This window comes from Lipotes vexillifer, unplaced genomic scaffold (assembly GCF_000442215.2).
Source record: "Lipotes vexillifer unplaced genomic scaffold, Lipotes_vexillifer_v1.1 scaffold763, whole genome shotgun sequence".
Classification (NCBI taxonomy): Eukaryota; Metazoa; Chordata; class Mammalia; order Artiodactyla; family Lipotidae; genus Lipotes; species Lipotes vexillifer.
Window position 1 is genome coordinate 5,561,706 of NW_006770909.1, and position 15,925 is coordinate 5,577,630.

Consider the following 15,925-nt stretch of genomic DNA (forward strand, 5'->3'; position numbering starts at 1 on the left):
TCCTTTACAGCCATCTGTGTATTAGAACTCCAAAGTGCAAATTTCCCTGGCTGCCTCGAAACAGACTTATTTTTTATATATATAGTGTAAAAATTAAAAGATGCTATGAATGCAGAAACAGAGAAGTTAAATCACTTACCCAAGGTCACACAGCTAGTAGTGGCTGAGCCAGAATTCTAAATCCAACAATCTAACTTCATAGTCCATGCTCTTAACCACTGCACTATACTATCTCCTGCAAAATGATGATGCATTTAATGAAGCAAAAATTAAGATGAAGGATTAACCTGTCAATACTATCTGAATATTAAATCTGAGCCCAAATCTCTGAGGAGAGCAGCCAGTATTAATACACTTCACTTGGCCTTTTAGGAGACTTGATACTTCGTTATATGAAAAGCAAATAAAACCTGAGTACAGAGATTGTCCTAGCAAAATACACTCACTTTTTGTTGTATATGTTATTCACATTCATATCAAGCTTTTTGTGTCCTTCTTGCACTAAGAGAGAGAAGCATAACTACCTAAAGTTTTCAAAGCCACTTCTAATAATAACCATGGTGACCTCATGATGGCCAGCCCTCATGGGTTCCTGCCTGACTACAGGCAAAACCACAAAGGGACACTTGTCCTGTCTCATTTTCTGAAGTCTTGAGGGAGTCTAAGGAAAACAAAAGAAAACAGGAACCTGTAGGATGTGCCTCTTTATGGCCTATTTCAAGTACAGAGTCTTCAACCTTTTATCTAGCATCATCCTAACCCTCCTAGTGACTTTGCATCTCCAACCCCCCAGTCCAGTAGTGTCCTTCTCACTCTCATTCATATACCATACTCATTCTCTCTTCTGGTCTTTCTTTGATAATAACCTGCCATTTTCCTCAAACGGTTCTTCCTCTATCCTGCCTGCCTCTCAATATAAATATCTCTCAAATTCCATCTCTACCACCTAGTATTCCCCAGATCCTCTAGCCCACATTAAACTAATGTTCTACAGAATTTATAAAGGTAATAGCGTACAGTTTAGTCCTTAACTATTTAAATAGAATTGTTGCATGTGTGTTAGTTTTTCTAAATTTCTTGCATGCTAAATCTGAAGGCAATTGGAGAGGACTGTTTTATACTTTATTGTAACTCCACAGCAATTAGTACAATGTGGTCATTCACCATTGTCAGATAAGTGAAAGTCCTAAACATATGTCTGGCATTTAATAAACATTTATTAAACCTGGTAAAAAAAATTAAGAGGTGAAGAAAAATAATAAGCAATTTAATAACTTTTTACAAGCTGCTTTTAATCCATTCATTTATTCTAGAAATACTTATCAAGTATCTATTATAGGCCAGGCCTCAGGAATACAGAGATAATTGCGACTTGGTTCCTGCCTCCAAAGTACATATTTTCATCTGTTAGAGAGGATTTGTGACTAATTACAATACAGTGTGTTCTGTAAGAAAGACAGAAATGGGGAAACTTCAAGAATGGCCTCTCAGGGAAAATGTTTTAATCAAATTTTGAAACAGAAATAGGTGATTACCCAGCAAACAATAGGAGAGTGGACATTTGATCCTGGCAGAGGGCACAGAACATACTGAGATAGGAAAGTATGAGTAGTCTGTGAAAATGTCAGTTTATGTAGATGATATGTACTGTACAGTGTGTTTAAAGCTAAATAAATGGAGGCACTGATTTTATTACAGTAGTAAATGTCATCTCATTTTTTGAGGCATAGAGTGAATTGAAGTAGGCATTCTCTAAGGAACTATCAAGGAATAAGTGAATGATTCTACTTATTAATGAATGGAATGAGGGTATAATGTAACTATTTATAAAACCAAACGTGTTTGTGTTTTCCATAACTATCAATATTAAATGAAATTCAAGATTTTGCTACAGCAGTAGTAATGGCTAACATTGAGAACATGCATGCCAGGCACCACACTAAACAATCTACATGCTTCTCATTTATACCCCATTTTAGAAATACACTAAAATTAAGTAACTTACCCAATACTGCATAGCTCGTTATGTGGTAGAGGTGATATTTGAACCCATCTACCTGAATGTGAACTTCTCAAGACCAGTTTGATTTGTTAATAGTCTTCTTTTCTCTCAAGGGGTTGGGGCAGCTGTACAGGAGGAGTAACAGAAGCAGGTGTTCCTGCTGAATGTGAACTTCTCAAGACCAGTTTGATTTGTTAATAGTCTTCTTTTCTCTCAAGGGGTTGGGGCAGCTGTACAGGAGGAGTAACAGAAGCAGGTGGTCCTGCTGATTCTGTGCTCTTCTGTATCTGCTCGTCAAGGGAAGGATTTTTTTTTCTCCTAAAGTTCTATGGTTTATATTTTTTAATTGTTTATTTCTTTATTAAGAACATTTTTTTTCACTAAAATAAATTTGAGAAAATGTTGAAAATGATACAGAAGAAAATCCAAATTACCAATAATGTTGCCTCATGGATAATTATGTTACCATTTGAGACTATATACTCAAGTATCTGTGTGTGTGTGCACATGTACTCTTAATATATGGAGAGCTATAATATGAACTGTAGTATGAAATGCTGGTTTTCAGTTAACATACAATGAATAAGATGTATTTTTGTTTTCATATTAACACATTATTGACTGGGGTGGGGGTTTTGCAGAAACTAATGCTGTGGTGTTAATACATCTGCGGTCAGTAATGTGTGAAGTTGTAATGAATGATCCTGATAGAAAACCTGGAAATCATCTAAGTGCAAAAATAAAAAGATTAGAATATTTTCATTATAAATTTTTGTAAGAAGTTCTGAAGTAGTAAAAATTAAAGATCCCCCTTCATATTCAAATACCCACCACTACTCTTTAAGTCTCACTTTCTACTCATAAGTAGTTAATTATTAAGGGTCTCATTTCAGATTTTTGCTTGTTTATGTATATATGTATATGTGTAGCAGATATATTAATGATGGATTCTTTGGGGGCGTTTCAGACAGTGGCATAATTATATAAGCCGTATAGATCTTCTGAACAAGTAGAAGTCCAAATGAGGAGACCTAGAAGTTAGCTTTGTGGAGATGTTCATGGGGTGGACCTAACTGAGCAGCAGAAAGAAGCCCAGGGCTTCCCTGGTGGCGCAGTGGTTAAGAATCTGCCTGCCAATGCAGGGGACACAGGTTCAAGCCCTGGTCTGGGAAGATCCCACATTCCTTGGAGCAACTAAGCCTGGGCACCACAACTACTGAGCCTGCGCTCTAGATCCTGTGAGCCACAGCTACTGAAGCCTGTGCGCCTAGAGCCCGTGCTCCACAACAAGAGAAGCCACCGCAATGAGAAGCCCGTGCACCACAACGAAGAGGAGCCCCCCCGCTCGATGTAACTAGAGAAAGCCCACACACAGCAACGAAGATCCAAGGCAGCCAAAAATAAATAAATAAATAACTAAATTTATTTAAAAAAAAAAAAAAAGAAAGAAGCCCAGCCAAGCAGGTCAAAACACAGGTGGGCACAAGATAATGATCAGAAATAAGTGGTCTTTAGGCAAGAAGGAGGCATCTAGTTAGCAAGTGGTATGATGTGCTAGAGTAGGCACCAGTGAAGGTATTGAATAGAAAGGTGGATAGTTACCATTAACAGTCACAGATGGTGGCAGTGAGACCTAGCTTCTAGTTGTGTTTTGGTAGTTGTACTTTATCAAGGCAGGAGTAAAGAAATCAGGAACTCTGAAACTGGAACATAAAATTTGAAAAGATGGCTTTTAGATGACAAAGCTAAGGGTAAACCAGTTTCTTGAGTAGGGTTAGAAAAGATTGAGGCAGCCAAGGTTGACTTAATTTGGGGTCAGCTGAGCTTCTAAATTCATCAGATAAAGAAGTGAATAAAGCAAGGATCTTACTCTTAAGAAGTTTACAGTCTAGTGAAGGAGGCAAACAAGCATGTTATAAATCGTATATTAAACTAAAAGAATAAATGCTGTGGATAGGATAACAGGAAACAGGAGGAAGGATGGGGATAGATTTATAATTTTAAACAGGGTAGGCTTAGTAGAGAGGGTAACATTTGAGGGAAGGCTTGAAAGAAGTGAGGAAGTAGACCAAAAGGGCATGCTTATTTGGGGGAAGAGCATTCTAGATAAAGGGAATAGCCAGTGGAAATGCCCTGAAGTAGGAATATTAAAAAAAAAAAAAATAACCCCTGCTAAATAGAAGAAAGATCAGTTTATTGAGAGAAATTAGTGAAGCAAGGAACACATGGTGTTGTTTTGCTACATATATTGTACAGTTTTCAACTTGATACTGTTGTTTTCAGAGTCCAGAAATCTCACCTTAGCATATTTAATTATTCATTAGTTAATTGGAGATATTTCATTATAGTGACAGGCTGAATAGTGAAGTACATGGAGAGAAGAAAAATACATCAAGAAGGACAGCTGAAGACACCATTTGGATCAGTCAGATCATGGGCACATTTTTTTTTTTTTGTGGTACGCGGGCCTCTCACTGCTGTGGCCTCTCCCGTTGCGAAGCACAGGCTCCGGACGCGCAGGCTCAGTGGCCATGGCTCTCGGGCCCAGCCGCTCCGTGGCATGTGGGATCTTCCCGGACCGGGGCACGAACCCGTGTCCCCTGCATCAGCAGGCGGACTCTCAACCACTGTGCCACCAGGGAAGCCTGGGCACATTTTTAATCTGCAAACATTTCTTAAACTGTTATATTTATTTTCCCCATATATTTATATACCACTTATGTCTGCTCTTGAATTTGAGACTTAACTTTAAATAAAGCAGTCTTGATTACTCCTAATGAACCTAGAGAAAAACTTAAGGATAATTCCAAACCTATAATCTCATTAAATTATACAGGTAAAAATGAAAATTAGGTTGACAACTTTCATATAATCAAATTGGCTGCACAGGTTTTCAGTTAGACATTTTTGATTGTTCTTCAATGGGCTTACTAGTTGTAATTTCTTTTGTGAGTTGCCAGTGTATGTCTTCCTTTGCTCATTTTATTCAGGTCTTGATATTTTTGCTTTTTAGTCTGTATCTATGTAAGTTATAGGGAATGTAATGTCATATCTTTGTTTCCAAAGGCTTTTAAAGAAACAGTTTTTTCATCGGGCACTAAAAGTAATGAAAGTGAAGTATGAGAAAGACATAAAAAAAGAAAAAGAGAAAGGAAAAGCTGAAAGTGGAAAAGAAGAAGATAAAAAGAGCAAGAAAGAAAATCTAAAGGATGAAAAGACAAAAAAGGAAAAAGAAAAAAAGAAAGATGGTGAAAAGGAAGAATCCAAAAAGGTGATTTCAACTAAAATTAAGTAAAAATCAAAAAATTATTACTTGCACGTTAACACTACTGGTGTATCAGCACTTTAAAATATTGTGCAACAACCTCTTAAACCACATTAGGATTCTTACAAATACCATGGTTGAGAATTTTGATTTCTGTGTCTCATATAGTGAAACTTTGGCTGTATGGATGTTACATTGCTTTTTGCTTGTTTGCAAATGTGTTTTCTTCTATTCAACTTGTTTTTTAATAGGAGGAAACTCCTGGAACTCCCAAAAAGAAGGAAACTAAGAAAAAATTCAAGCTTGAGCCACATGATGATCAAGTTTTTCTGGATGGAAATGAGGTGAGAGTATCTAGCTTATAAGTAGAAATCCAATTTTCCATAGGAGTTTTTAGAATTATCTTTGATGCCTTCACTAAGAAAAGAAGTAATTCAGATAAATTTAACCATGTAGATACAAAATCTACTTTTTAAAAGTGAATGTCTCTGAATTTAGATTTATAAAAAATTTTTTAAATCAATCAGAATCGGGTTCAGCTGTCTATGATAGATAGGAAACATGAAAAAACAGTGGCTTAAAACAAAACAGATACTTGTTTCTCTCTCATTAATGAAATTGGAGGGTAAGCAGATATGGCAGCTCCATGGTGGATCTGAACTTTTCCGCCTGTGTGAGGCAGTTAGTAAAGATTACCTCATGGTGCAAAATGACTGCCAGCCTTATATCTGCATCCAGAGGAGTGAAGGAGAATGAGGGACATGCTTCCTTTTTAAGGATACTTTCCAGGAAGCTGCGATTTTGTTTCTGCATGTATTTCATTGGCCAGAACCTACTCATATGGTCATGCCTACCTGCAGTAAAGCCTTAGAAATATGCTTTTTATACTGGATGGTCATTTGCCCAGTAAAATATAAGATTCCCATTAGAATCAAAGGAAAAAATGTACAGTGGTTAAGGAGGGACGCCTACAGGTTTCTGCCTCTTATAGTTAGACACACGACTATAAGCGTCTAAAATTTTCAACATTACTTGATGCTTTACTCAAGGAGATCATTTTTATTTATTTAATTTAATGGCTTATTTGTATGGTTGTAGCCTTCCATGAAGACCACTTAATTTAGTCATTTAACCAGTACATTTACTTATATACTGGCCATTGAGTTGTTGTGAATTTCTTGCTATACCTAATACAAAAGTAGTATAAATAGAAAGCAGTGGTTCCTGGAGCTATGAGCTTGAAAATCTGGGAAGGCTTTTCACAAAACATGTGCACTAGGCTCATTCCAGGCGTACTTGCATGAGGATCTCTAGGGTGGAATCTGTAGTAAGTGAGTGTGTATGTGGGTATGTGTGTGTGTGTTTTGTATAATGTATCCCTGGGTGACTCTGATGTGAACCCCTGCTTAAGAACCAATGTAATAGAAGACCACAGGTCTTTCTTAATGTGAAAGCACAAATACCTTCAGTTAAACATCAGGCATTGGCTATATGCAAAGTCGTTTTTATAGGTGTTGGGAATAACATGATAAATAGGATAAAATTATCTTCTTGGAAGCTCTTATAGTCTAGCAAGCATACAAGCGTTTAAACATGGTATGGGCATACCTCATTTTATTGTACTTCTGTTTATTGTGCTTCAGAGATAAAGTGTTTTGTTTGTTTGTTTGTTTGTTTTCAGCAAATTGAAGGTTTACAGCAACCCTGCATTAAGTCTATCAACTCCATTTTTCCAACAGCATTTGATCACTTTGTGTCTGTCCCGTTTTGGTATTTTTCACAATATTTCAAACCCTCCTCCAGCAAAAAAATTAAGACTCACCAAAGGCTCAGGTGATGGTTAACATTTTTTAGCAATAAAGTATTTTTTACTTAGGGTATGTACATTGTTTTCTTAGACTTAATGCTATTGCACACTTAATAGACTGTAGTATAGTGTAAACATAACTTTTACATGCACTGGGAAACCCCCCAAAAAATGCATTATTGCGGTGATCTGGAGCTGAACTGGAAATACCTCTGAGGTACACTGTATATATTATATAGTACAGTATAATACAGTACATGCCTGTACTATATTACAGCATGATGAGTATTATGATGGGAGAATACCAATTAGGGATAGGTAATTTAATCAAGAGAGGATAAGAAGGGTCTGGAGATTCTGGACACTTGACCTGAGCCTTGAAGGATGACTGGTAGATTGCCAGGTACACTGCAAAGGAGTTATAGGTCTGTTAGACAAAGGAAGCTTTTTCCTGAGCAAAAGCATGGGTGCTTGCATTCCCAAAAAGGCTAAGATTTTATTCTGTAGAAAGAAGCAGGCTTTGAAACTTTTAAAGATGGGAAACGTCTTTAAAAACTTGTTTCTTTAGAATGCTAAATGGCAGAAGTGATGTCTGTGGATCCGATTTCCAGGATAAATGTGCAGCATTAAAAAAGAGGAATGTTAGAAAAAGAAGCAAATCAAAAAGCAGTAACCAAGAGCACTAGTCAAAATAGAACCAGGAAATGGAAGAGTATTGTTATTTATAGAAACTGAGAGATAAAACTAAGAGTTTTATGGATGATGAGCAGAGTTCTGATTATTCTAAATGAAGTAAATTTCTGTTTTATAAAGTAAGCTTTAAAGCAGTGGTTCCCAGCTTTGTGGCTACAGACCCTCCATGGGGAGCTGGCAATGAAATTATTGCAGGGAGTCATAGAATCTTTATGTTCACTGAGCAAGATCTTTAATAATGGTTCTTTGCTTCTCATCAGTTGGGTGGAATTGAGAGCTGCTGGATTTTTAATAGGGCCTGACTGGAATCTATCATAACTGTGCTCTTAGACTGGTTGGTTCTACTCTACTCATGCCAGTATACATCATTACATTAGGGGCAAAAAGGCTGTACAATTGCTGGTCTTTAGGTTGAATAAGTAATGGTTAAGTAGTGGTTTGCACACAGGAGTAAACTGTTAAAAGCATGCAAGTACATAGAAATGCAATTAACTGTGTTATGTAATTTATAGTTTTTAAAATAATTTTCTAACTGAATGGATACCAAAAGAAACACTGCTACTAAAGGAATAGTCTTTGGAATTTGTTTACCTTTTAGTAGTTTACCTTTTAGTAGAACTACTTTTAGTAGTTCTTATATGTTAAGAGGTTGGAAGTAACTGTTGTTCTAATGTAACCTTAGAACTTTAAACACTGAGGTTTCTTGATTCTTCTAGGTATTTGTGTGGATCTATGACCCAGTTCACTTTAAAACATTTGTCATGGGATTAATCCTTGGTAAGTACAATCTCTAAAATTTAGAAAGGAATATAAACAATGCAGAAGCCAGAAAGAAAATATTTAACATAATATAGTTATTTTTTTAAAGTACATTTTAAATAAAGCCAGAAGAAAAATGATAAACTGAGGAGAATATTTGCACTACATCTTTAAGAGATTAACAACCTGCTAGAAAAATGGTAAAAGTAACTCACAGGTAAAGAAATACAGTGACCGGACTTCCCTGGTGGCGCAGTGGTTAAGAATCCGCCTGCCAATGCAGGGAACATGGGTTCGAGCCCTGGTCCGGGAAGATCCCACATGCCACGGAGCAACTAAGCCTGTGTGCCACAACTGCTGAGCTTGTCCTCTGGAGCTTGTGAGCCACAATTACTGAGCTCATGCGCCTAGAGCCCGTGCTCCACAACAAGAGAAGCCACCGCAATGAGAAGCCCACGCACCACAACGAAGAATAGCCCCTGCTCACCACAGCTAGAGAAAGCCCGCATGCAGTAACGAAGACCCTACACAGCCAAAAATAAAATATAAATAAAATAAATTTATTTAAAAAAAGAAAGAAATACAGTGACCAATAATTGTGAGTGATACTTAATCACACTCATACTAAATGCAAATTAAAGTAACAGTGATTATCAAGAGAATTATAACGTTTACTAGTACCTACCCTTAGTGAAGGTCCAACACTTAAGAAAAACCAATACTCTCCAATAATTGATGATATGTCTGTTATTTTATTTTTTATGGAGGGCAGTTTGGCAATATCTTACAAATTTTAAATGTATACACACTGACTCAACTGTTCTACTTCTAGGGATTTATGTCATGGCTGTTCCTAATACAGTTGCACAAAGTATCTATTCAGAAATATACATTGACACTTTATTCTAATCCAAATCCCTCAGACTATATTTAGGAGGCCCATTAGCAAATATCTTTCAAGTTTTTTTTTTTAATTTTTGAATTTTATTTTATTTATTTTTTTATACAGCAGGTTATTAGTCATCAATTTTATACACATCAGTATATACATGTCAATCCCAGTTGCCCAATTCAGCACACCACCATTCCCACTCCCCCGCAGCTTTCCCCGCTTGGTGTCCATACATTTGTTCTCTACATCTGTGTCTCAATATCTGCCCTGCAAACCGGTTCATCTGTACCATTTTTCTAGGTTCCACGTACATGAGTTAATATACGATATTTGTTTTTCTCTTTCTGACTTACTCTGTATGACAGTCTCTAGATCCATCCACATCTCAAGAAATGACTCAATTTCGTTCCTTTTTATGGCTGAGTAATATTCCATTGTATACATGTACCACAACTTCTTTATCCATTCATCTGTCGATGGGCATTAGGTTGCTTCCATGACCTGGCTATTGTAAATAGTGCTGCAGTGAACATTGGGGTGCATGTGTCTTTTTGAATTATGGTTTTCTCTGGGTATATGCCCAGTAGTGGGATTGCTGGATCATATGGTAATTCTATTTTTAGTTTTTTAAGGAACCTCCATACTGTTCTCCGTAGTGGCTGTATCATTTTACATTCCCAGCCAACAGTGCAAGAGTGTTCCCTTTTCTCCACACCCTCTCCAGCATTTGTTGTTTGTAGATTTTCTGATGATGCCCATTCTAACTGGTGTGAGGTGATACCTCATTGTAGTTTTGACTTGCATTTCTCTAACAATTAGTGATGTTGAGCAGCTTTTCATGTGCTTCTTGGCCATCTGTATGTCTTCTTTGGAGAAATGTCTATTTAGGTCTTCTGCCCATTTTTGGATTGGGTTGTTTGTTTCTTTAATATTGAGCTGCATGAGCTGTTTATATAGTTTGGAAGTTAATCCTTTGTCCGTTGATTCGTTTGCAAATATTTTCTCCCATTCTGAGGGTTGTCTTTTCATCTTGCTTATGGTTTCCTTTGCTGTGCAAAAGCTTTGACGTTTCATTAGGTCCCATTTGTTTATTTTTGTTTTTATTTCCATTACTCTAGTAGGAGGTGGATCAAAAAAGATCTTGCTGTGATTTGTGTCCAAGAGTGTTCTTCTATGTTTTCCTCTAAGAGTTTTATAGTGTCCGGTCTTACATTTAGGTCTCGAATCCATTTTGAGTTTATTTTTGTGTATGGTGTTAGGGAGTGTTCTAATTTCATTCTTTTACATGTAGCTGTCCAGTTTTCCCAGCACCACTTATTGAAGAGACTGTCTTTTCTCCACTGTATATCCTTGCCTCCTTTGTCATAGATTAGTTGACCATAGGTGTATGGGTTTATCTCTGGGCTTTCTATCTTGTTCCATTGATCTATGTTTCTGCTTTTGTGCCTGTACCATATTGTGTTGATTACTGTAGCTTTGTAGTATAGTTTGAAGTCAGGGAGTCTGATTCCTTCAGCTCCGTTTTTTTCCCTCAAGGCTGCTTTGGCTATTCGGGGTCTTTTGTGTCTCCATACAAATTTTAAGATTTTTTGTTCTGGTTCCGTAAAAAATGCCATTGGTAATTTGATTGCATTGAATCTGTAGATTGCTTTGGGTAGTGTAGTCATTTTCACAATATTGATTCTTCCAATCCAAGAACATGGTATATCTCTCTATCTGTTGGTATCATCTTTAACTTCTTTCATCAGTGTCTTATAGTTTTCTGCATACAGGTCCTTTGTCTCCCTAGGTAGGTTTATTCTTAGGTATTTTATTCTTTTTGTTGCACTGGTAAATGGGAGTGTTTCCTTAATTTGTCTTTCAGATTTTTCATCATTAGTGTATAGGAATGCAAGAGATTTCTGTGCATTAATTTTATATCCTGCTACTTTACCAAATTCATTGATTAGCTCTAGTAGTTTTCTGGTGGCGTTTTTAGGATTCTCTGTATAGTATCATGTCATCTGTAAACATCTTTCAAGTTTTAAATGCCTTTACCCTTTGACCTAATAGTTACACTTCAAGGAATTTATCCTGTGCTGTAATCACAGTTGCACACATGTACATGTACATTGGTATTTGTTTCCCTCTTGTCTATAATAGGATAAAACTTGAAACAGATTAAGTCCCTCAATAGGAGGATGGTGAAATAAATTACAGTACAACTGTGTGCTGGAATATCGTGCAGCTTTTAAAGAATTAGATAAGACTAATTCTTATTAGTACTCACGAAAAGATATCTAGAATAGATTAAATGAACACTGTAAAAGAGTAAGAGTATTATAAGCTCATTTTTATAAAAAAAAAAATTCTGTGTAGCTAGTTTTAATTGTATATAGGCAGTCTCTGGGAATACAAATAAATCATAGTAATTAACCTCTGGGGAATGGACCAAGAATTGGATGAAGACTTCACATTATACCTTTTGGTTTTTTATTGTTGTTTCTTTTACTGTTTTGGGTTTTTGTTTGTTTGTTTTAGGGTTTTTTTGCTTCTTTTGTTGCCATAGGTATGTGTTATTCCTGTAAATTTAGTGTGGGGGGGTATAGGAGTAGAGGGAGGGAATGATTTAACAAGTAGAAAAAAATAGCAGTTAAACAAGTTTGATCAATATGATCATAGGATCCCATTCAAAATAATAAATCCAATTCTTAGCTTATAAATGAAATAGCTAGAATTTGAATTTGAATCCTGATCTCTTTTGCTATAAATACCTAAAAACCAGGTCTTTTTTTTGATTGTTCCATGTGGTCCCACTGTACTTAGAAAAAAACTGGAGATGCTTGTATACAGCTTCCCTAACTACCAAAAATGATCTGTATCAGAATTTCCTCGTGAGCTTTTCATTTGGTAGATGTCAAAGCTTCACCCCAGAACCAGTCTCCAAGGAGGGATCTTTGGAATCATTTTTGGTTAGTTCTGTTGTTTGGTTGCTGTTTCTTTAAGCTTCCCTATTTGATAGACAGATATCTTATAGTCAAAAATAAGGTTGACAGCAGCAGCAGTTGATCATTTAAGGAGCTACTGTCTCACGTTTTTAGACAATACTTTTTTCTAATTATATATAATTTATACTAGAAAAATCCTAATCTAATTTAAAAATAGTAGTTAAACTATGAAATGGTTGATAATCTACCATTTTTTACCTATAAAAATGGCAATTTTATATGTTTCAATATGGTTTTGTTTTATTTCTCCCCCTAGGAATATATTCACTGTTATGGCAACTAAGCCATTTAAAATTTTAATCTAAAGGTTATGTATGTAACTTTTTCATTTCTTGTTCCAGTGATTGCAGTGATAGCAGCCACCCTCTTCCCTCTTTGGCCAGCAGAAATGAGAGTAGGTGTTTATTACCTCAGTGTGGGTGCAGGCTGTTTTGTAGCCAGCATTCTTCTCCTTGCTGTTGGTAAGTATTGTTATTAATAAGACTGACCTCGGTAAGTGGTAGATATTGAGCAGTTTGGACTGTAATATGGAGCTTCAGTAAAGTTTAACAGCAAAATTAATGTAAGTGAATCAAGAAATATATGGGCCTACTTTTTGGGTCATATCGCAAAACTGACTCAGGCTTGAAGTAGTATATGTGCTTGATTAGATTTGGTCTGTTGTGATGAAAGGATTTAATATGTCTCAATCTGCAAATAGTTATGCTTTAAGATTTAACTACCACAAGGACTTCAGTATTTTTACAGTGGTTGATCATTTATTAGACATAATACTTTCAGTAAACACTTTTTTTTACCTAAGGCAAATGAAACTTTTTTAAACATTTACATTTTATACAGTAAATGATTGTAAGAAATTGATATGCCATTTTTAGTAAAAATCAGTTTGTACCATGTACCAAGATAAATTCTTGATGCATTAACAGGTTGTAAAATGCTTTTTAAAAATCAACAAGAAAATGTAAATAATGTTATTTTATGTTTCTGGATGATTGGGGTCTTTCATAGCTAAAATAACAATATAAAAATAACCCAATTCAAAAGAGGAAATCCAAAACAATTGATTAATAAATATATGAAAAATACTCATTACTAGTTATCAATGATAAAATTAGGATAATGTGGTATATTTTGCTTATATAATTAGGAACTTAAAAAAATTTTTTTGTTTTGTTTTGTTTGAAATGGAAATAGTGCCAAGGAGGGTTTGACTATAAGGAAGTATGCCTAGGGCTTCCCTGGTGGCGCAGTGGTTGAGAGTCTGCCTGCCGATGCAGGGGACATGGGTTCGTGCCCCGGTCCGGGAAGATCCCACATGCCGTGGAGCGGCTGGGCCCGTGAGCCATGGCTGCTGAGCCTGTGCATCCGGAGCCTGTGCATCTGGAGCCTGTGCTCCGCAACGGGAGAGGCCACAACAGTGAGAGGCCCACGTACCGCAAAAAAAAAAAAAAAAGGAAGTATGCCTAAATATAAATGGTGGTGGTAGTTTTGAATGATTTTAATGTTCTTCTTTACACTTGTCTGTATTTTTTACAGTGAACATGTTACTATGAGAAAAAACAAGTATTATTTTGCTTAAAATTCTAGTCTTTGAAGATTTTCCTGTATAGGGTAAACTGGTCTAATTTAGTTTTCCATTTGGGGAAAGAAATAGGAATTTTTTTATGCTTGTCTAAAGCTCTTTAGTGATTTTTTTTTTTAACCTTATATATAATTCTTTGAACCATCGAGAGCTTATGTTGGTATATGGTACTAAGTTCTGATTATTTTCCTCAAATGACAAATAAACTTTTCCACCAGGACGTATAGGAGTACTTCTTTATAGAAATGTTTTTAAATATCCACATTAATGATTTAATATCTGTTTTTAGAGGACATGATTTGGCCAAGATTATCTGAGGAGGGTGTGTGTTACTCTGAGATTCTAAGATATGTAATGTAATAGATTCTTATGTGTATAAAACATTACTGCTATAGCCCTAAGCAGTTTCCCTCTGCACATCCCTTCACCCTGGACATCAAAGTGTCCTGAGTTGGTGCCACCACCCATGGACCTAGGAATTCATTGAGTATTTTCATTCAGTTTGTCTTGTTTACGGGCCTCCATTTTTTCTGGGATCTCTGACTGTGTGTGAGGCCTTTTTCATCCACCTTTCAGTTTTTCCTTCCTCTAGCTTAGTCACCTTGAAAATAGCCCCTGAAGTTTCTGCATGTAACAGCACACTTGGAGGCCAAGAAATATCTAAGAGTGTGAAGCAGGTAATTCGTGGTAGTGTACTACCTGCATCAAGAATGAGAAGCCATAAACTTTTATCTGCCATTAGATAATACTAATCAAGTTGGTGTCTTCTGGTTCCCAAATCTCTGAAAATTTAGAAGCTCTTTGAAATTTTTCAGCAAAGGTTTAACTCCACTGAATAGAATTAACCCACTTGGTTATCTTTTATTTAAACCAGTATTTGCAATCATTTATGGTTATTATCTTGTTTTGCTTTTTAAAGTTTTGTTTCTTCAGTAATGTTTTCTATAATTTTTCATTTTAAAGACACTATGGATTTAAGTAGCATTGTGCATTAAATAGTCTTGTGAATCAAATCAGAAAATAAACCCAAAGTTTTGTTGCTTCTCTTAGAAAATGTTGTTTCTCTTGGAAAATTTCAAATATACTTTCAAATGGTTTTGATCTGTACCCCACTTATAAATTGGAGATTTTTAAAATATTATCTCATGAAGTATTACATATTGGTCAAAATTATATTTGGTGCTACTTTGAATACATATTCTTAGTATTGCCATTTAAAATAAGATCTTTGCCAATTTTCTAAATATGTCACTTTTAGTATAGAAGTGGTATGACAATACATATCACAGCGGTTTTCTCATGATTCCTCTCCTTTTGCCCCGATAATAATCTACTGCCACATAGAGAAAAACTGTAAAAAAATGTTAGAATTCTGCTACACCCAGTTTATATATGGCATATTAGAATTTAGATTTTATTTGCCATTTCGATATTGCTCTTTCTTGGATTTGAGGCAAGATTTCATATTATGAACTGTCTGTCTTAACAACCCTTCAAAGCCTATCATAACATCATAATTCTATTTGGAGGGAAAAATATGCAGCCTCCTTCAGAGATGTTCATTATTTATTTTTTTCAGTGGGGTTTATTCACTGATTATTCCATAATTTCAAAGCATATTTGCCTTTTCTGTTTGTACCACAAAAGATACTGATGTATACGCACACAGTCTTTCAGAATATTTATGTTCTTTTGTGAAAATAGAAATTACTGCTTTATAAAAGTCAGGGCAGCTATAACCATTTTATTTGTCCAAAGCAATATAATGGAAGAAACATAGATGAGCTTTTCTCAGGTCTTATTTGAAAACAATGATATAATTATCAGTAAAGAAAACACAAAGTAAAATAAAACCAAAAAAACCTGTCATAATTGATTAGTCCATAACATTCACATAATCATGACCTTGAAAAAAAAGAAAAAGAAAAACCAGGCAAA

The 15,925-nt window shown here is 35.7% G+C and overlaps 1 protein-coding gene across 2 annotated transcripts in view; it reads left to right on the plus strand.

The window, feature by feature from the left end:
* SEC62 (SEC62 preprotein translocation factor) overlaps positions 1-15,925 on the plus strand; it is a 30,513-nt gene that overhangs the window by 11,897 nt on the left and 2,691 nt on the right. For both annotated transcript variants that reach the window (XM_007446436.1, XM_007446437.1), the window contains exons 4-7: positions 5,069-5,273; positions 5,519-5,611; positions 8,484-8,544; positions 12,747-12,866. In XM_007446436.1, the coding sequence (XP_007446498.1) occupies positions 5,069-5,273; positions 5,519-5,611; positions 8,484-8,544; positions 12,747-12,866 (479 nt within the window). The remainder of the gene's footprint in view (positions 1-5,068; positions 5,274-5,518; positions 5,612-8,483; positions 8,545-12,746; positions 12,867-15,925) is intronic.